This window comes from Rhinolophus hipposideros (genome assembly GCF_964194185.1).
Source record: "Rhinolophus hipposideros genome assembly, chromosome: 2".
Taxonomy (NCBI): Eukaryota; Metazoa; Chordata; class Mammalia; order Chiroptera; family Rhinolophidae; genus Rhinolophus; species Rhinolophus hipposideros.
Window position 1 is genome coordinate 30,638,354 of NC_138048.1, and position 27,859 is coordinate 30,666,212.

Sequence of the window (27,859 nt, forward strand, 5' to 3'; positions counted from 1 at the left end):
ATGGCTTTAGAAATGGCTATAATTAGAGCAAAATTTTGAAAGCGGTTATGAACATGGCAAACACCCCCATATATTTAGTACATCTTACCCGTTAGCCTTCAAATGTCTGAGGGAGCTCCTATAAGTATCCCCAATGTTTCCCAGGATACTGACATCTTAGTAGGTGTTTGACAGATATTGTTGGTTGCATGAATGCATGAAGTGTGCTCTTAGCAGATTGGAGTTTTTAAAAAGTATTCCTCCAGTTGAAAGTAACTCTGGAGTATGTTATTCATTAAGTGGGAAATACATAGTGTGAATTGCTGAAAATTACAGAAAATTGTGTTATGAAAGGAAAACTTTTGAAACAGCAAAGCTGACTTGAATGTTTCCATGTAAATGATTATCACATCCTCTTTATAGAGCAATCTTTATTTAAAAATTTATTTCTCTTTTTATTTCACTTGGGGAAGGGAAACCATTTCAGTGACAGCAATAAAGATTTAGAATTTTGAACAATTAGATTTTAATAAATTCTTTCATTTCCGGGAAAGCTAGATTGAACCAGTTATCTTAGACATAGAGATTTTGTTTTGTCAAGTACAGAGACAGTGCAAATATTTCTAACAGGAAACAAGAAAAAAAACAGGTCTTGTGACTTTTCTTTGGAGAACACTAAATTGTCAGTTCCCCCCACTCCCTCCCACCTTCTATCCAATCTTTGAACTTATCTAAAGTAGAAAAGAACATTGTGAAAACCTGCAATATTTTGTTAATAGCCAAGGCAATAAGCTCAGGGTTCTGTTCTTCCATAGTTCCATATGAACTGTCATCTCAGGAAAGAACAACTTGTAAGATTTGCTTTGGAACCCAAGGGGTTTGGGTGAGAGGAAGGAATTGAGTAAGTGGAAATTGATTCTCACCACAGGAGAAACAAGAATCTCATTCCTGGCCAATTGGGGGTGGCAACACCATCCTTCTATGTGAAGAGCAGCATAATAAAGATTATTTTTATCTGGAAATTTATCATTCTTGAGTTCCAGTTTTCTGGCATCAGAAAGCTACCCTTCAGTGGGGACAGTCCACCAGAACTTTAAAAAAATAGTAGGTATGAAAATAGAAAACTCTGTTAAAGAAAATCAATGGTTTTTAGGTGATTGTGTCAATATTGCTGTGATCACGTGAGTTCTGTGGTCACACCTTTCTACTGGAATGTGGGAGATAACACACACCTCTGATTTTACAATGAATCTCTAGAATATTATGTTGTTATGTTTTATTCTGTGCAGCCTTACTGAGCAATTGGAGAATTATTCCATCTCTTTGAGCAACCAGACAGTGGTGAATCCTAATATAGCAATACAGTCTTTAAAAACCCCTTCAGGAAGCACAGAGGGGCTTACAAGTGTTCGCTTCACTTTGTATCAAGGTGAGTTTTTGTTTCATAACAGTGCTTGTAATAGGAGAGAGCATTCTGCTATCAACCATAAATAATGTTCTATTCATGAAAATGCAGACTTTTAAAATACACGTTTTTCCTTCTCATAGGAACTAGCAATTCTCTTACATCTGGTTCCACATGTATAAATACAAATGAGGACGGATGTGATTTGAATGGACAGACTGAACTTCAAATCCGTGCCTCAAAAAGTAGGTATCAAACTTTGTTATATTAAAAATGCACTCAAATTCATGGCATTAATAACTTAAAATCCACTGAGTGAAAAATAATATTTACTTAGTTTTACACTGAATAATTTGCATTTGAGTACGTTTGAGCTCTGACAGATTATGGTAATCTCTACTATTCTAGGTCATAGAAATGATTTGTCCCCCTTTCTTTCCAGAAACCTTTTGGAAGATAGCCAAACTGAAATGCTCTGACCATGGACACAAATCTGTTTTCTAACAAAAATCTAGCTAATGTGGTTCATTTCTACAGTTAAAAATACATTTAAAAAATATTCCGTCACAAACTCTGCCCTTGTTTCATAGTGGCGTGGCACCCACAGTCTTGGATTTATCCTATAGACCTGTGCTAGGGGTATTTTTCTGTAATTGGCACAGTTATCATCTACTAGTACCAGTTTTTCCGTTATTTCCACTAATATGTGGTACCCACCACGGGCTCCCTATTATCTTGCATATGGACCTTCAGAAATTCTCATTTTTAACTTGAAATGTTTGTAGTTCACAAAGTGTGAAAATAAATTGGCTGATTAATTTGACAATAATAATGAACTAACCATATACATTTATTATTATTTTCTCCCAAAATAAAAAAATCCAATGCCAGAATGCACATATTGTAGAAAGACTAAATTCAGAATTCTCATTGGTTGTATAATTGTAATTGGTTAACTAAGTCTTTATTGGTTATATAACTTGCAAACATCTTTCCTCCGGTCTCTAGCTATACACATATATATATATATATATATATATATATATATATATATATATATATATATGTATGTATATATACATTATGTCTTTTGTCATACCCAAATTTTAACTTATAAGTGGTCCAATATATCAATTTTTCCCTCTATAATTGGCACTTTAAAAAAGAAACCCTTCTCTATGTTAAAGTCACAAAGATAGTCTCCTACATTTTATTCCTGACTATTTCAGTGTTTGTGTTTACATTTAGGTCGTCAGTGCACCTGGAATTTATGTTTGTGTTTGGTGAAAGATAGGGATCTATTTTTTTAAATTCCACATAAACTATAATATAGGCAAATAGATTTAAAAACAAAACAAAACATTGTTTAGAGACAAAAACTCAAATTGGACTGAAAGGGACATATTTTTACATTGATTTTTAAAAAGCCTCCAAAATTTTATATATTTTAATTATTTGTTCCCTTAAAGAGACGTCATTAAAATGTATAAGCAAAAAATTTATTGGAAATACAAAACCACATTGACCAAACATCACTTTTACAGAGAGAGATTTTAGGGCAACTGTTCCAGAAATTGAAGATCAAGTAGACAAAAAATAACTAATAAACTTGGCCTTTATATACATTTGTGAGTATAATTATGTACACAGAAAACAGAAAATAAAAATTCTTTTTAAATATCAATGGACTGCTTTAAAAACTGACCATTTATTAGGCCACATAAGGAATATATATATGTATCTCATACAGGACACAGTTACTGACCACCATGCAATAAAATGAGACATTTACCACAATAGAATAGCCAAAATTTTATCCAATTAGAAATTTTAAAGCACCACTGTTAGAAAAGAAATTAAAGTGCAGATTACGAATTACTTGAAAATTAACAGCAATGAAAACATGATAGATCAAAACTTGTGGGATGTGGTTTGTACACCTGAAACTAATAAATAAATAAATTAATTAAAAAAAAAAACTTGTGGGATGTGGACAATGAGGTATTTAAAAGAAAATGTATATTCTTAATAAATTTATTAGAACAGAAAGGAAATTGTTAAAAAATAAACTAAACATTCAGCTAAAGAAGCATAAAAATAAAATAAAGAAAACTAGAAGGAAGGGATTAAAAAATACAAGGGTAAAAATTAATAAAAACAGAAACTAACAAATGCTAGACTTGATCAGCAAAATGAAAAATTGATTCCATAAAAAGACTAAGGAAATACACAAGCTTCTGACAAATTTGATCAAGGAAGAGAAAAAGGAGAGAATTTCAGTAAAGAGACATGAAGGAGGTCTAGCAATATGAGGACTTTTTAAATTTACAAGATAGTGGTAAGTACAATTTCTTCTAATGAATATGAATATCTAGATGAGATGATGATTTTTAATAAACAACCAAAATACTATAGGAATGAGGAGAGGGGTGAGCAAAAACTGCTATTTTTAAATCTATATACATCTATGGATTTGAATTTTACATCAAACATGTCATTCTTTTACAAAAAAATAAAAGAAAAGAAATCTTACTTCATTTTTAGGGTTAACTTTGTCATCTCGTGTCCAGGAGGAACAATTTGGTGAGGTTAATATGCCATGAAAAAAAATCCTAGACACCAATGTCTTTATTTCCAGGTGGAAGATAGAACAATGTGGCTAACTGTGGAGAATATATTGGAGGCTGTCAGGGCCTTGCCGGCTTATCTCTCAAATCATATGACTAAATTGGCTGGTTTTCCTTATGTCACTTTTAAATGATAGAACAATTTAGGGAATTAATTCAGTTAAAGTGTATACTTATTGTTGGTGCTTCTGTTTTTAAATATGGCCAAAAGCTGCATGAAGTGTTAGAAGGCATTTCTTAGATGGTTCTGTCTGAACGCTGCCATTGTAAGCCTCATGGCAAAACCCTCCGCTGTGGCCATGCTCTTCTAGGATCTCTGAGGAACAGCTGACCACTTTTTCCAATGTCTTGAACAAATGTATCACAGTAGCCCTCAGCCCTGGGAAAGCCTGTGATTGTCAGAGACCAATAGTTCTAGAGATGATAGAATTTGGCTCCATTCAAAGAGTCCCTGATAGAGCAACTTGACTGGCTCTGTGACTTAATAGACTGGTCCTTGCTCATTCCCTTTGAACAGAAGACAGACCTCACAAAGCACTTCTCTAGGCACAGCTGTCCTAATATTTGCTGTTTCTTGTCTGATGTCTTCTCAGTGGAGGAAGCAAATGGCCTTGGCCTACCAACACGTCATGTTCACTATGTCTCACTGTATAGAAAGCAAGATGTTTACTTTACATGTGAGATCTTAGCAATACCTTCTTGAGGTAGATTAGGCAGGAATTAGTGTTTCCATTTAAGAAGGTAAGGAATGTGAACCTCAGGAAAAACATTTAATGTGGGTAGAATGGCAAACCACAATTATATATATGTTAATTACATACTGTAATAAAGTAAAGGTTCAGCCAGCCAACCATTTTGACTGTACTTTACTCAAATGTTAAGCAGCTGTGCAGTTCAACAATGACATAGGTTTGTTTCTTGTTTACCCTAGGGCTTGTTTATTAATTTTCATGTCTTTTTTCTTCACAGGTAAGGCTACGTCATATGGCTTTATAGTGTATCAAAACGACAAGCTTTTCCAATCAAAAACTTTAAAATTAAAATTTAACCAAAAAATTGTATCAAGCACGACTAATAGTAGTGTGCCTAAGGGGGATCAGACTGTTTCTGTTGACATGGCCTTTCGTCCACCGGTGAGTTTTCCCACTAACAGAAGTTTAAAAATTCAGCTAACTCTTGATTACAAAACCAGGGATAATTTGGACAAAAGAAATCCACAGAAAAGCTCTTTGAAAGATTCTTTGAAAGTATTCATTGAAACCTTCCACCTACCCATATTTTTTGTCTGACTAGCTAAATATAAAATTGTCTAATTTGAATTTTATATTCTTTTCCCCACCCTAACCTCTAAAGAAGATGTTATACTTAGTACGTATGTAATTAATTTTTCCTATGCCTCTCTTATCCTGTTTGATTTTTTTCTGCCAATTAAGCATTAAAACAATTTGTTGCAATTGTCTTATCAATTCACAGTACAACCCAAAAGAATTCCAACTCAATTCCTATGCCTGTGTCTATTGGAATATTTCAATGAAGGATTGGGACACTAAGGGCTGTGAAAAAGAAGGGTTCACTGGAGGCTTCCTGCGCTGCAGCTGCAACCATATGACTAGTTTTACTGTATTAATGGTAAGAGTATGTATGCATAGCAATCTCTTTCCAGACAAGAATTTTCCTTGTACACAATTCTGATATGTACTAATTGGAGATAACTTTGGGGTTTAGTTTACATGGATACTCAACTCAGATTAAATGGAAAAACAGGGATGGAATGATGAGACTGAAAAGGGAAATGCTGGTAAAGGTAAGTAGAGGTTTTTTGTTTTTTTTGCAATTAGGTCTCAGGATAGATGAGTTCAGCACTGTATATTTAATAATGAGAAGGGAGCCCATGTACTAAAGAGGAGCTGACATACTCCATCTAACTAACTTGCCTGTTCTGAAGCATGAAGTTGTTCTAGACAGAGGTAAGGCTGGAAAGCTAGCTGTGTGCTGGGGACAAGTTCAATACACACTTCGCTATGGGTCGGCAGTTTAAATCAGTTACGCAAAGCTTTTTCCATTGTAATCATCTAAGTTATTAAGTTTATGCTAGAAGGTATAAGAGGGAAAACTCTTGAATTCATTCAGTTTGTCCCACAGTTCTTCTATGTATTCTTTAAATCTTTTAGCTCCAAATGGGCTGTACAAGTAACTGATAACACTTAGCTCTGGTGTACAGTTGTATAGCTGAAAGTTCTTGGGCTGACCCTTTTAAGAAGAGGATTTTCTGTTTGTTCCATTTTCAGAAACCTTTTATTCTGGTAAAACCAAAAATGTTAGTTTATACTCGATAGAATGTTTTTATATGCAACGGAATGCATGTCTTACTGTTATTAAGGGCCAGTTAATGCTATGAATCTCCCAAAGAGAAGCAGATGTTTTAATTCCCCAGTAGCCTATGACATAGCCATATTTGGGAAGCCAATGGAGATCAAAACATACTGGTACAACAGATAACATCAAACTAGAACATTGCTTTAAAAACTTTCGAGATACCTATATTTTTCTTATTTTAAATTAAAAAATCTTTCTTATTTTAATTGATTTTCTAATTAATTATTTTCTAATGTGTTACACAGAGATCTGCTTTCTCAACAAGAACATAATAAAGATAAACTTTTATTTTTTTGATAACTTAAGGTCATTAGTATCATTGAATAGCTATGTAAAACTCAGGTTGCTATACCTAGTAAATGATACATAGTACATTGTAATAGTTATTTTTCTCCTTTTTTGAGGTCAGGCTTTCAGCTATTTCTTCTCACTAATATCTGAATCTGTCTCAAAGACTACCTACTCACACTTATAATTAGTTTTGGGTTGCAAAATTTTTAAAAAGGCTGACTAGAATTATATATAAAGTAAGAGCAAGTAGGCTTTGAGTGAATAGATGATTTCTATGATCTGAAGATTTATGTATTCAATTATTCTTTTTCATCTACTTAGTTAAATTAGTTAAATAACTGTTCTCAAGCCCTACTTTATGTAAACTGCTTAGTGATAAGGGGTTAATTTATTTCCTTTTAAAATATTGCAGCAGTTTTATAAAATGAAGGCATATCTGAAACCTATCTGTAATTTTCTTCCTGCTCACAGGAAGAAACTGCACACAAAAATTAAATTTTTTTTATTTTTATTTTTTTATAATTTAAAATGACGTTTATTTTATTTTTATTTTCTATCTACAAAATCAATACATATTCATTGCATAAAATATGAAAGTTTACCTACTGAACAGAAACATACTGATATGGAAAAATGTTTATTAGATCTTAAATAGCAGTTTGATAATAATTCTATTATGTTAAACCCCTATGTATTTGAGATACAGATAATATTTGTAAACATATTAAAAAAGGCCACCTCTAGAGAAGAGATAGGATTTCAAGAGGTAAGGTATGATGTGGGGGAGCTGGCAGTAAAGAGAAACATGACTTTTTTTCTATTATGTTTCTACATTACTTTCATGTTTTATAAATAAGCATATATGGCTTTTTAAACTTTAACAATTAAAACATTAGAAAGCATAGATAAGCAAGAAGAATTATATACAAGTGACTAGATTTCCAAGAGTACATAGTCACATGCAATATACTTTTTTTTATGGACATATACTAAAATCCTGGGATAGATAAAGATATATTATACAAAAATTAGATCTCCTTTAAAACAATGAAAGGATCATATGAACCTTTTTCATGTCCTTAAAAATATTTCTGCAATGTTATTTTTAGGGCATCAGCTTAGATGTGCCAATTACCCCTTGGATTATAGTTACACATAAAAATAATGTAATGGAAAATGAAGCAACTCTAGCCAATTTAGATCTAATCCAAACAACTTTGAATTTAGATGTTGAGGAATAGTATATACATTTTTCCTTACTGAATTAGTTAAATAACTGTTCTCAAGCCCTACTTTATGTAAACCGCTTAGTGATAAGGGGTTAATTTATTTCCTTTTAAAATACAGCAGCAGTTTTATAAAACGAAGGCATATCTGATACCTATCTGTTATTTTGACCAATGTAACTTTTCATGATGTTGACATTTCAGAAATGATTATTTAAAAATATTAGTCCTGACTTATTTTGCAGAATTTCAAAAAGAACTATAAATATCCTGAATCACTAGACACATTATCCAACGTTGGATGTGCACTGTCCATTACTGGTCTGGTTCTCACAATTATATTTCAGATTGTCACCAGGTAAGAAGGGAAGCTGGCTCTTCTCATGAGAGAAGTTGCTAGGTTTATATTATTTCCTCTGAGCATATTCTCATAGCATATTCTCGAAACTAGAAGGGAAATCAGATTTAGTCCAACACGCCCATTTTATAGAAGACACTTGGTCCTGAAGAGGCAAAGAAGTACACACAAATAAATATATTACAAACTGTGGTAAGTGCCTTAAAGGAAAATTACATACCATGTAATTACAAGTTTGCCATGTAAAATTAACATGGTCTTGTAGCTCATTGATGTCACAGTTCCTTTCTGTGAATAGAACCATAACTACCAATTTGCATTTGTAAAAAAAAGAAATATTGCAAAACAGCAAAGATTTTGAAAATAAAAATAATTTAAAATATATACTAAGTTTTCAAATGGCAAAACTTTTTAAAGTTTTTGAATTCTATAGTTTAAAAACATCTAATTAAAAAATTACCGATACACACATATTTCTCTCCACCTCACGGTCTACCTCATGGCCCCCTTACTCATGGTCTAATTTTGTATGGCACTTGTTATTTTTTGTTACATGCTACTTTTTTAACAATCTGTAAATGTAAGCTTATTCATTTATTAGGTTACTTGTGTACTATCTGTTTTCTCCATCAGCATGAAAATTGATGAGGAGAGTGACCTCCTCTGATTTTGTTGTTGCTGTTGTTTGTTATGTTTTCATTACTGTATCCACAGGGCTGAGCACAGTACTTGGCCCATAGTAGAGGAATACCTGGGGAATAAATGAGTCTATTGTGCATTTCTACTTGGTTTTCCTGTCATACTTAAGCTGTCTCAAAATGAATTCATTTTTCCTTCAAAATTATTTCTCTTGACTTAATTCCTTCACACCTGTTTTTGTAGCTGTGCAGATTTAGAATTTTTTATTTTAAATGTATTGCTGTTTAAAATTTTTTTCCGCAATTTTATTTTTAAAAAAACCTACAGAAAAACTGAAAAAGAACAATGAACACCCGTATACCCTTCACCTAGATTCACCAATTATTAGTATTTTGCTCTTATCTTTTTTCTATTTTTTCCCCTGAAATTCTGAAAGTAAGTTGTAAGCATCATGACCATCTCTAAATTCGTCGAGCACATATCTTTTAAGAACAAGGGCATTCTCCTATATAGTGTAATACAATTATACTCACTCAGGAAATTTAACCCAACATTAATATACTGTTATCATGTTAATATACAATCCATATTCAAATTTCTTCTAATTGTCCCAGTAATGTCTATTATAGCTGTTTTTTTCCTCTCAATTTATTTAGTTGTCATGCCTCTTTAGGTAGTCTCCTTTAACCTAGAATAATTCCTCTGCTTTTTTTGATTTGTTTGTTTTGGTCTTTCATGACATTAAAACTTTTGAAGTGTTCAGATTAGATATTTTGTAGAAGGGAGAATATTCAAGAACTTGGGATTTATATGAAATTTTCCTCATAATTAGATACCCGGTAAATATTTTTATGAAAATACTAAATCATTAAGTTTTTCAGTGTGACACAGCAGGAAGTACATGATGTCAATTTGTCCCATTATTGATTAAGTTTGATTCCTGGTTTAAAGTGGTGTCTGCCAGGTTTCGACACTGTAAAGGTTCATTTTGTCCCTTTGTAAATAATAGGTAATCCATGGGGTGATACTTTGAGACTATCCTGTGTGACTATCCTGTTCCCCAACTTTTACTCAATGGTTTTGGCATCCACCGATGATCCTTACTGGAATATATTATTACATTGGTGGTTGAAAATGATAGTTTTCGAACCTATCATTCTTTCCATATTTAGTCACTATATTCCTTTGTAAAAAGTGCATTCTCTAATGTCATCAAAGGAAGTCATTCCCTTCGTGTTGTTTTGTCATGTCTCTATTAGGCTTTAAGCACTTCCTTATTCCATGCACAGCAAGATGACAAAGGTACCTCTTCCACTTTCTCTGCCCGATACTTAGAACTAGCCATTCATCCAAAGAGCCAGAATTCTTTTTGATTTCTCTTCTTTATCTTTCACACTCAATGAATGAGTCTCTTTATACTGAGTGCTGACTATCGGCCAAGCACCAGGGGAGGACTGAATACAAAACTGTGAACAAGACAGGAAAGCTTCCATCGCTCATGGTATTTACATTCTCAGAAGGGAAGACAAATGTTATACAGATATAGACAAAAATAAACATATGATGACAAACTGCTGAGTAGCTTGAAGGAAAATGACATGTGATGTAATTACAGGCCTGTCATACAAAAAGAAATGTCTCTTATATTTGTCTTTTCATTTGTATTTCTACCATCACCATACTTGAACAGACAATTATTTGATCTTATATGAATAATTTGTGGTAGTAGCATAACTAGTTTCTTTGCCTAAAATCTCACTCCTTCCAATTGGCACTCGATTTTTCTTTTTTTTTTGCATCCTCTATCGACACATTATTTAGCACAATTGTGCTTCCATAGATGTCACTAAAAACTCATCAGGAAACAAAAACAAAATTATATGGATTTTAAAATCTTGAATCAAATAATTTTCTTTGTTCATGGGCAGGTTCCCATATAAATAATATGATAGCATCTTATTATTATTATATATAACTTATACATATAATTTTATATTTTGTATATATTATATATAATATTATATATTTCTGTGCATACAAAATACACAGAAAATGCTAATATACAGAAGAGCCAGACTCTTTGAAAAATAGCCTATTCTGTGGATTATAATTTATGTTTGAAATTGGAGAAAAATTAGAAACTAATTTACCTTTGTATCAAAAGATTTTTTGAATACTTTCTGCAGTTCTAGTCATTAAGTCTTTCAAAAGAGTTCTATTTAAATATATGCTTTTTATTCAGTGTGGAAATCCAAAGACTGAGAAGCATCACGATGGAATGTTAAATCAGATAGTCAGCAAACAGACTTGTTCATTAAAGTCTGGGACATTAAAAATAGAGAGGTACTTGAAGATGTTCAAACTTTAAGCATAGTAATAAACTTAGGGAAATAGTTATTCCAAGAGGCCTTGTAATCAGAAAAATCTAGAAGGGTTTAGATGGTAGTGGGTGAAGATTTTATAACTTTCATTAATAGTATACCATGGCATACAGAGAACTGTAATGTGTCATTAGAGGGTATTTAAGGATATGTCTGCCCTTAAACATTAAGGAAAACAATACATGCACAGTAAAAAGAGTATCAAGCCTCACATTTGAGATCAACATAATTAAGGGCAACCTTGGATTTCTGCTAATTTGAAAATACACACATGGGACACCACAGATCTCTCTCTCTCTCTCTCTCTCTCTCTCTCTCTCTCTCTCTCTCTCTCTCTCTTTCTCTCTCTCATCTCTACATCTCTATCTCTGTCTCATCTCTACATCTCATTGTCTTCTGAAGACTACTGTTAAACAATGCCAGCTTGCAGACAAAATGAAAAAAAGCTGTTCTTTTCTAGCAAAATCGTTTGTAAAAAGAAAAAAGAAAACAAAAACCAGTTTTAAAGAGCACTTGGTTTTACACCAGAATTATATCTTCCAATGAAGCGACAGTCCTCAGGTATATTTGACATTAAAAGGCCCATTTAGAATATCTTGACAATTTGACTATCAGCAAATATTTCCCAAAGTGTGGTTCTTGAAACACTAGTCTTTGTTGATACTCCATGGAAAAAGGGCTCTGCAATGTCTTACAGAAAAGACACATGTGAAATTTTGTTGAGTATAAGCCATTCACAGGGATAGTCATCAATAGTCTACTCGAATTGTGAACAATATCATTAGTAGCAATAGGCCATTTAACAAATTTTAAATATTTTTGCTTAATTTAAAATGTGTATGGGAGCCTCACTTTTTAAATGTAATGTAAGCTAAAACCTTATACCATTTTGTTTTAAACTTATTACATAAAATTATAAAACTAGTTAAAATTATATTGGTCTTTATTGTTTTAAAATTCATACATGATTTTAAAAGTCTATACATGATTTTTAACATAAAATACTTTTAAAAACTCAAGACTTTTCTCTACATTTGCACATGGGTTCATCTACTAATGTGCAATAGTTTTCTATCTTGAAAAATTTTAAAATCCATTTAGAGCCTTTCTATAGATAGATTTTGTATGTGCTTGCAAATCTAGAGATGTTATCATCTATTGCAATATAAAAAACTGCCCTAAAATTTAGAGGCTTAAAACCTTAAAACATCAATTTGTTATCGGTAATGATTTTGTGGTTTGACGGGGCTCAACTGGATGGTTCTTTTGTTGGTATCGCTTAGGGTCTCCCGTGAGACTTCAGTCAGGTGGTGGCTGGGGTTGGAGTCACCTGGAGGCTCAGCTGGGATGCCTCGACAACTGGATTTCTCTGGATGTAGTTTCAGAGCATTTCCATGAGGAACTTAGCATGGTGACTCAGAACTCACAGGAACACAAAAGGGAAAACTTGTTATGACTTCCATAGGCCCTAGGCAGACACTTTTGCCTTTCTGAGACTCTTCCTCCATAAAAAAGGATAAAAGTTATATTTTATGACTGCATTGATATAAAGATAAATATATTAATATTATATGCTAAAAATTTTTTCTTTGACCTAAAAGTTCATTTTTTGTTTTCTTCTGGTTTTAAAAGTAGTTAAAACATTGATGTACGCCATAAAAGTGTTGTAGGCCCTAAGCACTATTGTGTCCAAAGGATAAGCTGGCCCTATCTTCCAGGCCTTCTGCTGTATTCTATCAGTTAAAACAAGTCACAGGCCAGCCCTGAGAGGAGACCACACAAGGCATAAATATCAGGAAGTGGAGTTCACTGGGGGCCATCCCTGGAGAAGAGTTATCACCTTTGATTAGAACACAGTTTCAAGAAAGGATGTATCAACCTGTTTTCCCTAACTCACTTCCCTGTGGAAATGATATTAGAGGAAAGTATGCTTTTCTGGTATAGTTGAGAAGGTAGATTTACCAGCTGGCCCACTGGGCTATGAGTTGGATTGACATTGGACAGTAACATTCCTTTGCTCCCTCACAATTTCACTAGAGTGTATATTTTGCATTTATTTATTTATTTAATTTATTTACATTTACTTATTTATTTATTTATTTTCAGGAAAGTCAGAAAAACCTCAGTAACCTGGGTATTTGTCAGTCTGTGCACATCAATTTTGATTTTCAACCTCCTTTTTGTGTTTGGAATTGAAAACTCCAATAAGACCTTACAGAATAGTGGTAATTACACCAATGATTTGGATTCTAAGGATAATAAAGTACTCACACAAGACATTACTGCCACCACAAATCTCACGTGCACGGTGATTGCTGCCTTGCTGCACTATTTTCTGTTAGTGACATTTACCTGGACTGGACTCAATGGTGCACAGCTCTATTTCCTTCTAATTAGGACCATGAAGCCTCTTCCTCGACGATTCATTCTTTACATCTCTTTAATTGGATGGGGTAAGTGTTTGCTTCACCACTTACTCAGGAATTTAATTTTGTTGAAGTCATTTAATTTAAACAAACACCTATTGAAGGAAGGCCTAATAGTAGGAGGCCTTGAAGTAAGGGAGATGGAAAATCAGGAAGAGTAGCCTTTGCCTAGTAGCTTAGACTCCTGTGATGGAGGCAGATGGATCAAGTCAGCTCTACTAGATAGTCATAAGCTTACTTCAAGATGTTAATTTCCTTTAACATCTCTATTAACTTGGTTGGAGATTTAGCCCACAAGTAACTTTCTAGCTACTTTAAAAAAAATGTTTAAGAAAGAAAATTAGGGTGACTCTGAGAAAAATAATTTGAAACATTTATTGGGTTCCAGCAAAGAATTGTTTTAGTGATAACTAAATTTAAATTTATTCAAGTGACAAAGGAATTAGACTATTTAAGAATGGTCAGAGTTACAAAGAAATCACAAGTAGTGTAGGATTTGTATGTATAGCCAACACTAAAAGGGAAAGGAAAACACAAAAATTATACCCAAGGTTGACTTACATCTGTAGGATCATTTAATGCATTGTTTATAGTGGAAAGAACAATAGATCCCGAAAAGGATTAGATGTATAATTCATTTATGGTCTTTTATAATTAATCCCAGTCTTGGGTAAATTATTAATTCTATGCATTTCTTTATCACCTAGGAGTCCCAGCTATAGTGGTGGCTATGACAGTGGGAATTATTTTTTCTCTGAATTTTACTGATCCAGAGTGGGAGTTACACTATCGGGAAGAGGCAATGTGAGTTTATATTTTTTAAAACACCCATTTCTTTGATATAAGAGTGTAACTATTTAGTGATATTGAGTCTAAGTATGACTGTACATATGAATCTCACTTTATAATTGTCATATTTTAAGTATTCTCAAGGAACACATTATATTTTAAATATGGTGACATGAAAATCTCCTTTGATAAACCCCTTTGTAAAGCAAGTAATTACCTTCTAAATTTATAAATTTGAACTTTCTTATATTAAATTTGTCCTCTTTTACTAAGTCTGAAAAATCGTAAGGCACAGTAGGTATGATCCTTAGGAATCCCTTATTTTTCTCCTCTCAAAATGAGAATAACAATAATAGTAATGCCTGCTCAGGGGTTACTGTGAGGGGTCAAACAAATAGGAAAATACTTCATAACTTGAAGAGCACTTTCCATGCTTATGAGCCAATTCTATGTTTATATGATTATAATGAATATTTTATGATGATTTGTCACACATAAAAAATGTTCCTCATGACTCCAGCATGAATAACTAACTTAATAATGGAAGTACCTGACTACATGGTGTTTGCTTTTTATGTGGGGAGGGGGAGAAAAAAGCTGAACTGAACCCTTTACATGGATTTCTGCTACTGAACAGCAACTGTTCTTTATCCTCCCTTCTCATTTTATAATCCAACCATTCTTATCCCAAGATTCCACCATAAGACCCAAACTAACTCAAACAAAAACAAAACTCTTGGAAACGTACACGTACACCCAAAGGAAGAAAGACTGTGGTGTCAGGGTGCTGACATATTTCCAGGGCTGACCATGCCCAGCTGTAGAATAGGAGGCTACCTATCTGGCTTGATTTTAGGAGTCAAATGCTCCAGGCACTATTTTCTCATTTAATTAAGATTAAGCATCTTTAATGAGTTTAAAAATTTTAATTCCACCATTAAAGATCAAGATAAGATGCAAATATCTTGTGGAAGAAGTAATTCATTTTAAATTGCATTATTAGTTTCCTACCCTAACCCAAGACGGGTCTAGACCTACTCCTATAAAAACCTTCAGGAGAAAGAAGCCAACTGTCTTCAATTTATTCACACTGAGCTATAAATAAGTGAGAGCAGATTCTTTCCTGAGTACAGTATTAGATATTGGGGAAGATACTAAGCTAAGTTGGGAAGAGAGGAAAGGATGTGTAAAATGGATATCTGCCTCCTCTTAGATTCTTCTCCCTTTTGTTCCACCCTGTACACAGGCATCAAGAGTCACATTTCTTCAGGATATATTGAGCAATAGGCAGGATTTTGTTTTGTTTTGTTTTTCTGAGTTATCCTTCCAGCAATTGCACTGGGTATCCCATGCTCTCCCCCACTGCACCCAGCTCTGCCAGTGATCCTGGCAACCCCTAACCCCGTTCCTCTGAAACACTGTTGTCTCTGCAAGCACCCAATTAAGAGGTGACTGCAGGGTAAGCCAAACCCCTCTTTAATGCTCTATCCCCCCATTCTCTCTACTATCATCATATAGGCTGTTTTCAGACTTTCCTGAAGGGTTGAGGTAATCATGGGAAATTGTAATGCATGATGGGGAAAGTGTATGCTGTATATGCTAAAGCTGTCTTCATGACAAAATCGCCAAGGAGTTAAACACTTTATCTGAGGTCCATCTATTATGCTCTCCAGACCTCAAGGTCTATGGCTGTTTGTCAGATCAACCTCAACTGTGTGACTCTCTCCAATCTCAATTGTAGAAATCCCACTCCACACCTACAACAGTTTGTCTCACTGTAGGATTCGTTGCTCTCCTCAGTTTGTCTCACTGTAGGATTCATTGCTCTCCTCAGCAGTTATTTCTGAAAATCTGAGTTACTGAATTCAGAATAACAAAAGGAGAGGCTAAGGTGAGAACAAATCCAGCAGACTCTCTCCAAGTAGTACAAAGGATAGAGGGGATAAGGAGCCCTCTCCTAGTGCCCACTTCTCAATGACCATGGTATCCAAACCTATTTCCCTTCCAGGTCTCACCCACCACCGCCTGCCCTCAGTGTGAGGTAACTGAGGAATCTGATAGACGTTTGTACACACGCATGCACATACGCACACACACACACAGGCACATGCACACACATGCACACATGTCTATAGTATAAATAGGAATTCTCAGAAATTGTAATGTCTAAAGTTTTAAACTACTCAAGACTCATACAGATAAGGATAAATATTTGTCTATTCGTTTCATAACTTACAAGTCTGCCTTTATCCAACAGAGTTGGTTTGCTCATTTTCTTTCCCGATCCTGTCCTCCCCTTTTAAAATTGTGTTTCTTTAGGCTACCTGGATAAGAAATGTGTTCATGTTTTTTTATTTAAAACTTTTTTAAAATTTAATTTAATTTTACTTTATTATTATTTTTATTAATAGTTTCAGGTGTACAAAACAATGTAATAGTTAGACATTTCACCCCTCACAAAGTGATAACCCCCCTCCCCCAATCTACTATCCCTCTGACATCCCACAGAGCCGTTACATTTCCACTGTCTCTATTCCTTATGCTGTACTCCACTTCTTGTGACCATATATACATATATATATATATATATATGTATACATGGTCACATATATATATGTATATATACATACATATATATGTACTCCACTTCTTGTGACCATATATATATACATATATGGTCACATATATATGTATATATATCATATATATAATTATAGTTGATGTTCATTATTATTCAGCTTCAGCTTCAGTTGTACAATGTAGTGATTAGGCATCTACACCCTCCCTGAAGTGGTCTTCCTAATGAGACAAGTGTCCATCGGATGCCCTAAAAAACTTTACAACTTTGGATGGCCACTTGGTTAGTCACCAAAGAAGCTTCTTGAGATTTGAAAGTACTTCCCAGCAGGATATCATTAAATCCTTAGCCAAGTGCCCTCCTATTTCTTCTGTGTAGGGGACTGTGAAGTAGAGAATGGCAGGAGGGTCGTCCTCCAGTTACAGATGAAGGAAAGGGAAGCTAGAAGTCCTGAAGATCAACTTTCTCACTCTCACCATTTTATTTAGGGATGGACTTAGTCTATGTATTAATGAGTTGGAGGCACTTCTTTTCATTTTTTAATTCATTACTAGGACTTGAATATCATTCCAGTTTTCCTATGGATCATTCAGAATAGAAATATGATTTGTAATCATTTAAATTATAACAACATTCCAAAGCAAAACAATTTATAAATCCTTCAGCATATATAATAATGGTGTTTTACCTGCAGGGGAAAGAAAAGATGCATTAATTGAATGACAAATATGTGCCAAGGCTTCTCACATTAAAACCCAAAGGCCTACCTAACGCTTGTAGTTGGCTGTGTAACAGGAGATGTCCTGGTCATCCCTCCCACACCTGCTCTTCCCATCATCCCCATCGCAGTTAATGGTATTCCATTTTTCCATATACTCAGGCCAAATACCTTTTTAATTCTCCTACATCTCACACCCATCCTATCAATAAATTCTTTTGCTTTACCTATAAATATATCTGGAACCAGACTATTTCATAACATCTCTTCTCCTGGTCCAAGCCACCAGCTAATTGCAATAGACTCCTAGCTGATTTCTTACTTTTGCATGTGCCCTTCTCTTCTCTTTGCATCTAACTAGAGCAATACTTTTAAAACTGAAGACAGATTATGTGAAATTTCTTTCTTGGCAGGAGTGCATGTAATCACCTATAAAGCTTGAATAATTTACATCTTTTCACTAAACCCATCTACTCTGTTCTAGCCACTCTAGCTTCTTTACTGTTCCTTAAACTCTCAACTCAGGGCCTTTGTACTTGCTGTTCCCTCTGCCTGGAATCCCCTTCCCCCTCATCTACTTCCGATCGATGCTCAAATAGCACTTTTTTCCATAAGGCTTTTCTTGACCACTGTGTTTAAAATGACCCCCTTACACACATACAGTACACCTACCCTCATTACCTGCTTTATTTTTCTCCCACAGCTCATGTCACCATCTGACACCATACAGATTTCATTTATTTGTTAGTTTTATCTATTTATTTGACCTAGAATAAATTCACTAAAGAAGGGAGTTTTGGTTTTTGGTTCGCTGCTAATATCTTGGTGTCTAGAACAGGGTCTGGCACTGTTAGAGCACATAGAATGTGCTCTTTAAATATTTATTAAATGAATAAATTAATTCTTAAAGCCAAGAGAAGATCACTACACCTCAGATAAGAAGAAAACACCACCAAACCCACCACCACAAATAGCAAAAACAAAACAAAAACTAACGCAATGAGGTTGAATAACTACTCAAATATTTTTTAAACATTTAATTTAAAACAATACCTATTTACTAAGACACTGTTTAATTAATTTATGGTATAACAAAATAATGGGATAATATGCAGGTCTAAAAATAATGAGGACAATCTTTATATTCTGAGATGGAATGATCTCCAAAACATGTTCGTAAGTAAGACATAGAAGTTACCATTTGTTTAAAAATCAGAAAAAAATATACATTTGTTGGTGTATATATAGCGTAAATCTGGAAGAATACAAAATGCTAATTACCACTGGAGACAGACTAGGTGACTACGGATAGTGACAGGAAGTAATCTTGTCTCTCTGATGATTTGTATCTTTTAAATTCTGAGCCATCTGAATGTGCTATATATTCATAAATAAAATAAAACAATAACTTTCCTGAAGTCAGATACCTAGTTAGTGAAAGAGAGTGACATTCCCATTCAGGACTGCCTGATTCAAAACCCTATTTTCTTTCCACTAGCCCATCGTGTCTCAGAGAGAAATATGGCAGTACCAACACATTTCTAGCAGGTGAATTTTTGAAAGTCGTCTTAAATATATAGGATACAAAAGGCTAATGTCTTCCTCTCAAATGAATGTCAATAATGTTGATAACATGAGGAAACAACATGTATACCATGATTAATCTTCTGAAATCATTTCTTTTGTCTTCACAGCTGCTGGCTGGCAATTCCAGAGGGCAAAAATTTTATAAAAAGCCCCTGGTTGTGGGCATTCATTCTACCTGTGACCATTATCCTCATCAGCAATGTTGTTATGTTTATTGTCATCCTCGTCAAAGTGCTCTGGAAGAATAACCAGAATCTGACAAGGTAAGATTCCCAGTAAATGGAAAGCTGCCAGGCATGACTCATCTCTCACATAATATAGCACTGCAATACATCCACAGTTCCTAGAAGAGTTTTCAGACTTAGAACAATGGCAGGAACATGTGGTTTGCAGGACAGATTTTCTCTTAAACTTTGTTTCAGAAAGTGGATCGTTTCATCTTCCAACATCAGTGCTAAAATATGGGTCTACTGCACTATATAACACATTTTTGTGAACCCAACTGCAAACTAAACGCAAAGACTTCAAGGAAAAGCTTTTCTCCCTCAATCTCAAATATTCAAGAAATCAGAGTTGAATAACTAAAGAAATGAAAGTGTTGTGAATAGATCTTGGTCACTATATTTTCATTTTGCAAACTAGTAGTTGTAGACTATATTTTATACAATTACTTGAATCACATAATGGCTTTACATTTTTTAAAAATTAGTTGCAAATATATAAAAATTGGGAAAGTTCACTTAAAACTGTATTTTCTCTTGAAAAAGTTGGAACATCTGGCAATGTTAAGCTTACATTCCCTGCAAATAGGGCATGTACTTTCTACCTTATTAGTTCCCATGTGGACTGCTTCTCTCCTTTCTGTAACCTTTCTGACACCAATAAACATTTTCCTTGTCACCCCTCATATACAGGAAAAGCTTTCAGTGGAAGAGACAAAGAACAGGAACTATTAAACACATACATCCATCCCCCCACAATCTCCCACGAATTAGTTAAGACACAGTGCTAATGAGGCTATAAATTCAGGTTTAATTCTACAAAACTGTAGTTAACCCACATGGATTTACTAGAAACACATCTGTGAGCTTTGGTGGTCACCAAATGAATCCATTTGGTATGAACAGATGGGTGACGACAACCATCATTAGTAAGAATATAAACTTAAATATGCACTTTTCTGATCAAGAATAAGTATCATCTTTTTTATAAGAATAATACCGTAATGCAGTCTATTTGAGAGGAAATATGGGGAAAAGATTGTCACTGATAATCATTTAGACCTATGTTTTATTAGCAATGCAGGAAAATCTTGGTGAATTCTCCTTAGCATAATTGCAAATTAGGTTATATTTCTTTTATACAAAACAATATCATTTTGACCACAGACATCAACCGAACTTGTATTTCTAAACTTTGACTGATAGCTCATGGTTCTTAAATTGGCTTAGTTACAACAAAAAGTGGGTTACAATTTAATTGTTTAACAAATTGTCTTCCATGTATCAGTTAGCTTTTGTTGGATAACAAACCACCCCAAAACTTAATGGCTTAGAATGACAAATATTTATTATTTGTCATAAGCTTGAGTGTTGGTGGGGTAGTTGTTCTGGTTTTGGCTGGTGTGAAAGTGGATGGATGATCTAGGATGACTCACTTTCATGCCTGGTGGTTAGTGGTTGGTTGGTTTTGAGTGGGACCTGCTCAGTTGGGAAAACTCATCTCTCCTTCATGTGGTCTCATATCTCCATTAAACCAGTCCAGGCTTCTTACCATAGTGGTCGCAGGGTTCCAAAGAGCAATAATAGAAGGCAAACTCTGCCTTCTGCCTTCTATGAGCAAAATGCTTTCGAGCTTCTGCTTGTGAACAATTGCTAATGTCTTCCTGGTCAAAGTAAATCATATAATTGAGGCCAGATTCCACGAATACAGACTTAGCATGACAGTGAAGACTATCACTCTGCATCTTAATAACCTTTCATTTCCGTATCAACCTACAGCATGGGAAGATCCCAGATGCTCAGAAAGGGAATTCCTCATTGGCTGGTCCAGTAGTAACAATCACTAAAATAAAATTCTATTCCAAAGAAAAAGTTGATTCCTTGAGAAATTTGCCTTAGTAATATTTAAGGAACTGTTTATGTCTGAGTTTTTAAGCAGGTATCACTGTATTTCTTAATAAAACTTTCTAAATCAGATTTTACCCAGAGTGACATAGGTCTAGTTAACATTGTTTTACCACCTGAGGTATAATATTATTAAATGAATAGTATATATAGGCAGCTGAATTTATATTCTCAATAGGAGGGTAACAATGATATCAATACGTAAAAACTGAATAAACCATATTTTCTTTCTTGTTTTTTCTTACCTAGCACAAAAAAGAATTCATCACTTAAGAAGATTCTTAGCACGTTATCTACTGCAGTTATTTTTGGAATTACCTGGATTCTGGCATACTTTATGCTGTTTGATAATGATAACATCAGGGTCGTCTTCAGCTATATATTCTGCATTTTCAACACTACTCAGGTATGGTGTGGATTAGTCTAAAAGAAGCAGAACACGCAGTGGTGAAGATGATACCGCCCTGAACCAAAGTTTTCTCCTTTTAAAGTTTCCTGAAGGTCATCGCTTACCTTTAGGAGATTCTATTTTTAATATACTTGGAGAAAAAACAAAGGAAAACTCTTTATGACTTACCTACTATGTTCTTTCCTGGGCTGAAGTACATATAATATAACTGCAATAAGATTGGGCCACGTTAGTCCTTCTTTCCCGAGCAGAAGAGATTTTGTCAAGCAAATAGCATGGGAAACACTTCCTTTCCTTTTCTCCCATGTGACAGGTTCTCTGACAGGTAATAGCAGCTCCTCACTGGGTTGGTATGGGCAATGTTACAGGTATTGCTGGAGCTTGGACCCATGTGGGATTGGCAAAATTTTTTTCTTTCTCTCTCTTTTTTAAAATTTTGTATAATTTTTATTAATTTTATCTTTAAAAAACTTTATTGAAGAATAATTGGAGATAATTGACAAATATGATTGTTAGTTATTTTTATCTTGGCAATAATTCTACATACCTATGTGTATCAAATCATCACACTGTACAATTGTAAAGATATACAATCTATCACATCACATAATGGTAGTTAATTGTGTGTGTGTGTGTGTGTGTGTGTGTGTGTGTGTGGTGAGAATGCTTAATTACTCAGCAATTTTGAAGTGTACTATATCATCTTATTCATTAGAGTCACCATGCTGTATAGTAGATCCTCAGGACTTATTCTACTTCTACCTGAAAATTTGTATTATTTGGCCTACATTAACGCATTTCCTCTTCCTTGCAGTCCTTAGTAACTACTATTCTATTCTGTTCTGTTTCTGTAAAATTTGCTTTTTGTTTTTTGAGATCCCACATTTATGTGATACCATACAGTGTTTGTCATTATCTGGCTTATTTCATTTAGCATAATGCCCTCCACGTTCATCCATGTTGATGCAAATGGCACAATTTCCTTCTATTTTATGGCTGAATAGTATTCAACCATAGTGTAATATATAATATTTAATATATAATCACATTTTATTTATATGTTTATATTTATTTATAGTTATATAATTTATTTATATGTAAAAATGTGAATATATGTATATATATATATATATTTATATAATGTGATATATATGTAATCACATTTTCTTTACCCATTCATCCATCCAAAGATTTTCAGTTTGGTTTCATATATTGGCTATTGTGATAATGTTGCAATAAACATGGGTGTGCATATATCACTTCAAGACACTGATTTCCTTCCTTTGGATATACACCCAGTAGTAAAATTGCTGGATCATATGGTAGTTCAAGTTTTAATTTTTTGAGTAATTACCATACCATTTTTCATAATGGCTGTACCAATTTACATTCCCACCAAAAGTATATAAAAGTTGCTTTTTTTCCATATTCTCATCAACATTTTTTATCTCTTGTCTTTCTGATAATAGACATCCTAACAGCTGTGAAGTGACATCTCATTGTGATTTTGATTTACATTTCCTTGGTTATTAATGATGTTGAGCACCTTTTCTTGTACCTGTTGACCATTTGTACGTTTTCTTTGGAAAAATGTCTATTCAGGTTCTTTGTCCGTTTTAAAATTGGGTTATTTGGTTTTTTCTTCTCCTTTCTATTGTGTAGTATGAATTCTTTGTATAGTTTGGATATTAACCCTTTATCAGAGCTCACAAATATTGTTTATCATTCTGTAGGTTGCCTTTTCAATTTATTGCTTCCCGTACTGTGCAGAAGTTCTTTAGTTTGAGTAGACCCCTTGTTCATTTTTGCAACAAGCTTGTGTTGTTTGTGCTTTTGATGTCTTAGCAAAGAAATCATTGCCAAGAGAACCTTTTCCCAATGTTTTCTTCTATAAGTTTTATGGTTTCAGGTCTTACATTTAAGTCTCATCCATTTTGAGTTAATTTTTGTGAGTGGTGTAAGTTACTGGTCATTTCATTCTTTTGCATGTGGATATTCAGTTTTTCCAACACCATTTATTGAAGAGATTATCTTTTCCCCATTGTGTGTTCATGGAGCCCTGTCAAAAATTAGTTGACCATACATTCATGGATTTGTATCTGGCCTCTTTATTCTGTTTTACTGGTGTATGTGACTGTTTTTTCTGCCAGCACCAAACTATATTGATTACTATAGCTTTGTAACATAGCGTGAAGTTAGGAAGTGTGATGTTTTTTGGTTTGTTCTTCTAATAATTGCTTTGGCTATTGGGGTCTTTTTTGGTTTTATGCAAATTTTAGGATAGTTTTCTTCTATATCTGTGAAAAATGCCATTGAAATTTTGGTAGGGGTTGCATTAAATCTCTAGATTGCTTTGGGTAGTACACAATATTAATTTTTCCAATTCAAGAGCACAGAATATCTTTATATTTACTTGCATCTTCTTCAGTCTCTTTCATCAATGTCTTATAGTTTAGGTGTACAGGTCTTTCACTGTCTTGATTAAATTTATTCCTATTTCATTGTTTTTGATGCTATTGTAAATGGGATTGCTTTCTTAATTTCTTTGTCAGATAGTTTGTTGTTAGAGTATAGAAATGCAATGATTTCTGTATATGATCTTGTATCCTGTAACTTTACTGAATTCATTTATTAGTTTTAACTGTTATTTGGTGAAATTTTTTTGTTTTTCTTGTATATAAAATCATGTAATCTGCAAACAGAAATAATTTTACTTCTTCCTTTATTACTCGGTTGTCTTTTATTTATTTTTCTTGCTTAATTGCTTTGGCTAGAACTTCCAGTGCTATGTTGAATAAAAGAGATGAGAACGGGCAGCCTTGTTTTGTTCCTGATCTTAGAAGAAAGACTTTTAACTTTTCACCATTGAGTATGTTAGTTGTGGGCTTGTCATATATGGCCTTTATTATGTCGAGGACCATTCCTTCTATACCTAATTTGTTGAGAGTTTTTCTCACAAAATGATGTTGAATTCTGTCAAATGCTTTTTCTGCATCTATTGAAATGATCATGATTTTTATATTTCATTCTGTTAATGTTGTGTATCACATTTATTGATTTGTGTATGTTGAATCATTTTTGCATCCTAGGGATGAATGCCACTTGATTATACTGTATGATTCTTTTAATATGTTGTTGAATTTGGTTTGCTAATATTTTGTTGAGGATTTTTGCCTCTGTATTTATGAGCGATATTGGCCTGTAGTTTTCTTTTCTTGTAGTGTCCTCATCTGGCTTTGGTATCAGGGTAATGCTAGCCTCGTAAAATGAGTTTGGAAATGTTCTTTCCTCTTCAATTTTTTGGAAGAGTTTGAGAGGGATTGGTATTAATTCTTCCTCAAATGTTTGATAGAATTCACCCTGTGAAGACATCTGGTCCTGGGCATTTCTTTGTTGGAAGGTTTTTGATTACTAATTCAATTGTCTTGCTTGTTATTGGACTGTTCAATTTTTCTATTAACTTTGTGATTTGAAATGAATGAAACGTTCCATTCATACTTAGTATTGGTAAGTTGTGTGTAAATTTTTCTTTCAATTCTTCTAAGTTTTTAAGAATGGCTTTATGGTCATGATTTGATCTATCTTGGTGAACAAAACATTTATCCTTGAAAAGAATGTGTATTCTGTAGCTGTTGGGTGTAGTGTTCTAAAAATGTCAGTATGGTCAAAGTGATTGTTAGTGTTGTACAGATTTTCTATCCTTAACCAATATTTTGTCTGGTTCTCTCAATTGCTGAAAGAGGAGTGTTAAAATCTTTAACTGTAATTGTAAATTTGTCTAGTATCTTTTTAATTTTGTCAATTTTTGCTTCATATATTTGAGGTGCTGTGATTAGATGTATATACATTTAAGATTGTGATATGCTCTGGATGAATTGACCCTGTATTCTTTGGAAATGTCTCTCTTTAACTCTGCTAATACTTTTTGTCATGAATACTCTTTATCTGATATCAACCTTCTGATGTATATTGGTTGAATGGTATATACTTTTTTATCCACTCATTTTCAACTTATCTGTGCCTTTATATTTAAAGTATGCATCTTGTAGACAGCAAATAAGATTGTCTTACCCTTTTATTCATTCTAGCAATCTCTGTCTTTTAATTAGAGTGTTTAATCCATTTAGAGATAATATAATTATTAATAAGGGTGAATTTATGTCTACCATTTTACATGTTGTTTTCTGTTGCCACTCTATTGTTTTATTCCTCTGTTTCTCCTTTCCTGTTTTTTGAGTAACTTTAATATTATGAGATTCCATTTTAATTTGTATGTTGGTTGGTTATTAAGCAATACCTCTTGGCATTTTGGGAGGGTTGATTTGGAGATATATTATACATCCTTAACTTTTCATAGTCAACTTAGAATTAATACTTTACCACTTACAGTAAAATCTAAGAACTTACAACAATATAAATTCACTCATCATCCTCCCTTTCTTTATGTTGTAGTTGTCTTATGTATTATATCTGCATACATTATAAAACTCACAATGCAGTGTTATGTTTTTCCTTTAAACAGACATGCATTTTAAGACAATCAAGAGGAAGAAGTGTTTATATTCACCCACATATATAACATTTCTAGTGTTCTTCATTGCTTTCTGAAAATCTGGATTTTCATCTGGTTTCCTTTAGAATTTCTTGTAGTATATGTCTTCTGGTGACAAATTCTCTGTTTTCATTTATCTAAAAACATCTTAATTTTGCTTTAATTCCTGAATGATATTTTCCCTGGATATAGAACTATGGATTGATGGAATTTTTTTTCCTTTTAACATTATAAAGAACTCGTTTCACAAACCGACTCCAATTTCTAAGACATCCTTAGTGTTTTGTATTATTTGTTCCCCTGAATATAATGTGTTATTTTCCTGTGGTTGCTTTCAGAATTTTTTCTTTATCTTTGAATTTGAGCATTTTGACTATGATGTGCCCAGGTATTGTTTCCTTTGCATTTATTCTTCTTGGGATTGCTGAGCTCCCTGAATCTGTTATTTGTATCTTACATCAAATTTGAGAAAATTTTGAACATTATTTTTTCAGGTAGTTTTTCTGTCCCATTTTCTCTCTTCTCATTTTCTGGGATTCATATTATGTTAGACCACTTAACAGGTTGCTGAGCTGTCTTTGTGCTTTTTAAACTCTTCCTTCTTGTTATTCATCAGGTTGGATTATCATAGTGATATGTCTTCAAGGACTTTAATTTTTATCTTTAATCATCTCCAGTCTGCTCATTAGCCTATACAGTGATTTTTATTTCAGATATTTTACTTTTATTTTAATAATTTATCTCATTCTTTATAGTTTTTTATTTTGCTTAGATTTCTTAATTTTTGGATCATTATGAGTAATTTTCTTTTACATCCTTTTTTTGTATATATTTACACAGTCTTTTACTGAGGTAAAATTGACATAACATTATATTAGTTTCAGGTATATGACTAATGATTCTATATTTGTAATTTGTACATTTTTATTAATTTCTTTGCTGTATCTCTTCTGTAACTATATCACTGATGTTTATCTAAATAATGTATTTTGATATGATTTTTCTGTTTTTAATGATTTTTTTTTCCATAAAATTGACTGTATCTTTCACATTCTTAAACATGTTGGAATAGCACTTAAAAATTCTTGTCTGCTAAATCTAACATCTGGGTCATTTCAGTCAATCTCCATTGCTTGCCTTTTTTCTTTAGTATGGGCCATGTTTTCCTGTTTCTTCATATGCCTACTAATTTTGATTGATTTATGGACATTGCAAATAATGTATTATAAATAATAGACTGTAGCATCTCTGCATTCTGCTATATTCCTACCAAGAGTGAAGTTAGCATACAATAGACTTAGAAGGACTAAAATTGAAAACTCTATCTCCCCTAAGGTAGAGAGCAGCTAAAGTCTCTGATTAGTCTATTAGCCTTAGCCAGGCTTCTTAGAA

The 27,859-nt window shown here is 33.4% G+C and overlaps 1 protein-coding gene across 1 annotated transcript in view; it reads left to right on the forward strand.

The window, feature by feature from the left end:
- The window catches only part of ADGRG7 (adhesion G protein-coupled receptor G7), a gene marked incomplete at both ends in the record, with an annotated part of 62,761 nt that overhangs the window by 25,053 nt on the left and 9,849 nt on the right, over positions 1-27,859 (forward strand). The window contains 9 exons of the mRNA XM_081070378.1: positions 1,269-1,408; positions 1,528-1,629; positions 4,981-5,144; positions 5,485-5,640; positions 8,150-8,262; positions 13,389-13,735; positions 14,416-14,512; positions 19,488-19,643; positions 21,756-21,912. Of these exons, the coding sequence (XP_080926504.1) occupies positions 1,269-1,408; positions 1,528-1,629; positions 4,981-5,144; positions 5,485-5,640; positions 8,150-8,262; positions 13,389-13,735; positions 14,416-14,512; positions 19,488-19,643; positions 21,756-21,912 (1,432 nt within the window). The remainder of the gene's footprint in view (positions 1-1,268; positions 1,409-1,527; positions 1,630-4,980; positions 5,145-5,484; positions 5,641-8,149; positions 8,263-13,388; positions 13,736-14,415; positions 14,513-19,487; positions 19,644-21,755; positions 21,913-27,859) is intronic.